The sequence below is a fragment of the Mus caroli genome, chromosome 5 (genome assembly GCF_900094665.2).
Source record: "Mus caroli chromosome 5, CAROLI_EIJ_v1.1, whole genome shotgun sequence".
In the NCBI taxonomy this organism is placed as follows: Eukaryota; Metazoa; Chordata; class Mammalia; order Rodentia; family Muridae; genus Mus; species Mus caroli.
Window position 1 is genome coordinate 128,993,623 of NC_034574.1, and position 5,239 is coordinate 128,998,861.

At 53.5% G+C, this 5,239-nt stretch overlaps 1 protein-coding gene across 1 annotated transcript in view; it reads right to left on the reverse strand.

Moving 5' to 3' along the window:
• Positions 1-4,011: 4,011 nt before the first annotated feature.
• The window catches only part of Orai2 (ORAI calcium release-activated calcium modulator 2), a 16,714-nt gene continuing 15,486 nt past the window's right edge, over positions 4,012-5,239 (reverse strand). Inside the window, exon 3 of the mRNA XM_021163415.2 lies at positions 4,012-5,115. Within this exon, the coding sequence (XP_021019074.1) occupies positions 4,588-5,115 (528 nt within the window). The 3' untranslated portion in view covers positions 4,012-4,587. The remainder of the gene's footprint in view (positions 5,116-5,239) is intronic.

Here is a 5,239-nt window from a genome sequence, read left to right on the forward strand (position 1 = left end):
AAACAAACAAAAGAACGTGACCAATGGTCACCTAGATGAGAACAGAGGTCTCCATGCTAATGAGGTATCTAGATGGGCCCTAAGGGTTTAATTAATAAATTTCCCTTCCTGGACATTCCTTCCAGCAAAAGGTATTTAACCTCTGGTCCACCCTGAGGAGGTGGTATGCACCCATTTTCCATAATGAACAACCAACAAATGGTTGGACAAGCAAGGACTGTCTCTCTCATCAAGAGCCACTGTAGGAGCAGAAAGGAAGCCTTTGGCTACAGATCTGTGCTGTCAGAATCTCCCCCAGGGGACCTCTCCATGCTCCCAGACAATCACTGCTTAGCTAAGTCAGAGTCTCCCCTCGCCCCTTGGCCTTGGCCTATGCTGTTCCTCACTGAGGCCCACATCTTACGTTTTCCCACCCCGAGTGGTGACGTGAGGACTTGTTTTGTGTCTCTACATTAAAACAAACAAGCAAATAACCAAGAACCTAGTTGCTGGCACACGCCGTCCTAGGACTGGGGAGGCAGAGACAGGGAGATCCCGGGGCTTTCCTGGCCACACAAACTACTCACCCAAAGATGGTGTCTGAAGAGCTGGCCTCGAACTCAGAAATCTGCCTGCCTCTGCCTCCCGAGTGCTGGGATTAAAGGTGTGAGCCACCACTGCCTGGCTAAGGCAAATCTTATAAGGACATTTAATTGGGGCTGGCTTACAGGTTCAGAGGTTCAGTCCATTATCATGAAGGCGGGAGCATGGCAGCATCCAGGCAGGCATGGCGTAGGAGGAGTTGAGAGTTCTACATCTTCATCTGAAGGCTGCTAGCAGAATACTGGCTTCCAGGCAGGTAGGGTGAGGGTCTTAAAGCCCACACCCACAGTGACACACCTATTCCAACAGGGCCACACCTTCTAATAGTGTTACTCCCTGGGCCTAGCATATACAAGCCATCACAGGCCTACACACACACACACACACACACACACACACACACACACACACACAGACATACCTCCACACATACACACACACATATGTTCACCCCAAGAAGAAAGTCTTTCCCAGGAGGGGCTTGTGTCTGGGGTGTCTAGTTTATTGGTGGCCGCAGTGGATGGCCTGGGCAGGAGCCATAGGGACCTAAGGGTCCCATACCTCAGAGGCTCCTCTTCTAGAAATTGTGACATCTACCTGCCCCTATCCAGATGGTTCTGATGAGCTCAGACACCCACACAGAGCCTGCCCTTTTCCTTCCCCCTCCCCTTCAGAAAGGAACACAGGAAGAGGTACCCACTGCCAAGGGCAAGGTTTTCTCAGGGGTCCGGTTGACAAGGACCTCACTCAAAGTACACTTGGGTGCCAGCAGCCTGTGTGGTCATCCTGGAGGGGCCCGTGTTCATTCTGCTCCTGNGGGGCAGTGACTAGAAATAAAAGACTCCACATAAGAAGCTCTCGTGCCAGCATTGGGGGTCAGCAGTGTGGCAGGCACTGGGGTGGAACCCCTAAACCATGGTACACACTTCTCAAGAGCACAGAGTTTTTAAAATCTGTACCAGTTTATTCAGCTCAATCCGGGGCAACTGCAAAAAAGAAAACCAAAACAACAAAACAAAAAACCCACCCACCCAGGAAAGGAGTTATTTACAGTGTCCTGCAGAAATAATGGTATACTCTTGAGCCCGCCAGGCTCCTGTAGTTTGTTTTCAGTAGCCTTTCCCAAAAGACACCAATCATGTTCTGCCTTTGAAATGTCTTAAGTAGAAATGCTTGAATTTAGAGACTTTGTGGTTGAGGGTGCGGGGAGGCCATGTTGGGAAGGGCCTTGGTGTGTCTGAGGACACGGGTCCCTTGAGCACCAGGAAGGGCTGAATCTTGGATAGATGAAATTAGGGCGAGCCTGTGCCTGTCCCAGGGGCCCCCAGTGGTTCTAGCCACGTGGCTGCAGTTAGAACAAGATTCAAAAATCAGGTTATGCCTCCAGAAACCAAACTTCCAGCCTTGAGCCTGCTGGCTTCCGCCACTGGCCGCAGGGAGGGCCTATCCACCAAACTCCTGACAAAGCTGTGGGATGGCCCTGTGACTCCTGCCCATGGGTGACCATATGGGCTGGCACCTCTGTTCACACACAGATGGCTGTCCCATGCTCAGCACTAGGAAGACTAACGGGAGAACGTGAAGAACGGCAGGAGTCCCACACTGCACTAGTGCCGGGTGCCCCCATGAGCAGAGGCACCAACTGGCCTCAGAAAACGGGTAGAAGGAGTGGACTCAATGATTAGCGGGAATCCCCTTTTTATTTTGTATGTGTAAATATGGACACATTGTGTGTGGGTGCCTGCAGAGACCAGAAGAGGGTGTTGTATCCTCTAGAACTTGAGTCACAGGCCGTTGTGAGCTGCCCTATGTAGGTGCTGGGAGATGAACTCTGGTCCTTTGCAAGAGCAGTGAGCATTCCTAAATACGGGGGTCATCTGCAGCACCCCCTTTTCCTGATAGAGTCTGTCCAGCCCAAGCTGGCCTTGAACCCCTGATCCTCCCGCCTCCACCCCTTGAAGGTTTACCTTACAGATGTGCCTGGCCATGTGTGGATTCTGAGCTGCTAGTTATCATGTATGCTAGGCAAAGCATGCCCNCAGCATGCCGTTTCAGAACGTGTCCGAGAGTGGGGAGCGCCTCCTTCCAGAGGTCATCTTCTCTTCCCCTGCTCACACACCAGCTTCCAGGTGATGCTGACAGTAAATCGTTTTTCTCGTTATATTCACTTGGTTGTGGGTCAGAGGATTGGGACTAAACTCAGGTCTCCAGGCTTGGTGGCAAGCGCCTTTACCCACTGGGCCATCTTGTCCACCCAGGATTCTAGCATTCTTTACCAAAACAAACAAATCAAACTAGGCTGGCTTCCCAAAAAGACCCCAGGAAAACAGAGATCTGAAACGCAAGAGGTCTCAGACAGATGTGTGCGGGGGCTGAGAGTGTTGAAGGATACAGCCTTTGAAAGACAGAGGGCGTTTCTCCTGGGTTCACAGGACACTATGTCCTGGCTGTCCACAGATGTCACAGTTTACAAGGAAGACCTCCACCAGGCTCCGCAGGGCCCTCTGCCTGTTGAAATTTATGCTTGGCAGTATGTCCCATTTTCAGAGACTTCAGGATGGGGGTGGGGCCCTCCAGGATCCCGCGGGCACCAAATCCAGACTCCAAAGAAAAGCTGTTGTAAGAGATGGAAGTGGTGCTCANGGGAGCCCAGCGACCATTTATATACAGAGTAAGAGACCTCAGCCCTCNAGGTAATGCCACAGAAATGGGTAAGTACTGGCCNCCATGCAAGCTGGTGCGGTATAGCACAGTATGCTGACAACACCAGCTGGGTGGCCAGATGCCCGTAGTGACAATGCCAAACCCATGCACAGCTGTGTAAACACAGGGCAGGGACCTGCATGGAGTGTCTGGTAGGCCCAGAAATGGGGTGTTGAAGTCTCCCCTTCTCTGCCCATAGTCAGCCTCATTACAGGGAANAGCTGCCTATATTAGGCTGGGACAGGTCCCTGCCCCACCCACAGGCCTAACCACAGGGCTAACCACTTTGCAAAAACAGGAAGTCTCCCCAGTTTATCCTCTCAACATCTGGGGGCCACAGGCAGAAGGGATCTGAGCTGCCTGGTCTCTGAGATGGTGCCCCTGCCTGTGTTGACACAGTCCATGGGGGTNGGGGGGATGGCTGCCCTCAGGCCTATGGCTGTCTCTCTAGAACCAGGAAACTCTGACTCCAATAACAGTATCTATTACCCTTGTTGAGCTGCTGTGTGCCCCAGGGTCCCGAACACTCGGTGACCCTTTCCAATCGGGAGGAAAGAGCCAAGCTGAGCTACAGATCTGGTAAAACATCCCTGTCTTTCATCATAAACCATGTTACCCTGTGCCAGCCCCGGGCCCACCTCTGCANGCTCAAGCAGCCCCTTCTTTGTGTGTGTCTGTGTGCATGTGTGCTTTGTGTGTGCATGTGTGTGTGTGTGTACACATGTGTGTGCATGCGCACACTCTTCTGCATGCATGTGCATGTGTCTGACTTTTTCGTGTAGCCTCAAACTCACCATGTAGCAGAGAACAACTTTGAAGCCCTGATCTGACTTCCTCCACCTTCCTATCACCGCGATGACCCGGTTTAGGCAATGCTTCCTGCACACTAGGCAAACACTCTCCCACCTGAGCCCCAGCCCCCAGCTGGCTTTGGGAATTCNCCACTCTGCCCTGCCAATCACAAGGTCCAGACGTCNGAGATCTACAGTGCTCTCTGATATGATTGGACCAGGAAGTCTCCAGGGCCACGTGGTCGTGTTTCTTCCTCCGGCCTCCATGATGAAATGGACGCTTTCTCACTCCTTTTAGACCCTTATTCATGCGGGGACAGAAGTATGGGGTTATTGGAGCAGCATCCGGGCAGTCTGTTTAGCCATCCCCACACTGTAGCTCTTGGGATGTGTGGTGGATCTCATGCAGCCCGGGTTTGTCTGGCGGCCCCCTTGGCTACTCTGACCAGCTGNGTGGTGGCCTGAGGGTTGCCCTCCCGTGCAAGTTGGTAGCAAATCNCAACGGTCTCCCTCACACCACCTGCAGGCTCCGCTCGTGCCCATCCAGCTGCACCTTGAGCTTGTGCAGCTCTTCGATCTCACGGTTGTGGCGCTCCGTCTTGTGCCGCACCAGGGAACGGTAGAAGTGGATAGTGAAGACCACGAAGATGAGGCCCACCGGTACCATGATGATGGTGGACACCAGAGCGGCCTGCCAGCCCGTGTGGCTGTGGGAACCTGGCTGATCCTTGGCATCCACTGGGAGGAACTTGATCCAGCAGAGCAGGACCACCTCAGCCAGGAAAAGCAGGATGCCCAGAACGGTGGAGAAGCCCCAGGCCAGCTCGATGTACGGGTGCATGCGCTCGTGCGGCGACTCGCTGATGGAGTTGAGGTTGTGGATGTTGCTCACAGCTTCCACGTTGGGCAGGATGCAAGTGCTGATGAGCAGAGCAAACAGATGCACNGCTACCAGCACCGTGGTGCAGGCGCTGAAGGCAATGAGCAGGGGCTGAGGGTACTGGTACTTGGTCTCCAGCTGCACCTCCACCATGGCCACCTGTGGGCACAGCAGGGGTTGGGTTAGGCAGGCAGGGATGCATCCCACCATGGCCATCAGTTGGGTATAATAGGGTGGGCTAGGCATGCTAGGCTCTACCAACAAGCCATGCCCCCAGCCCCTC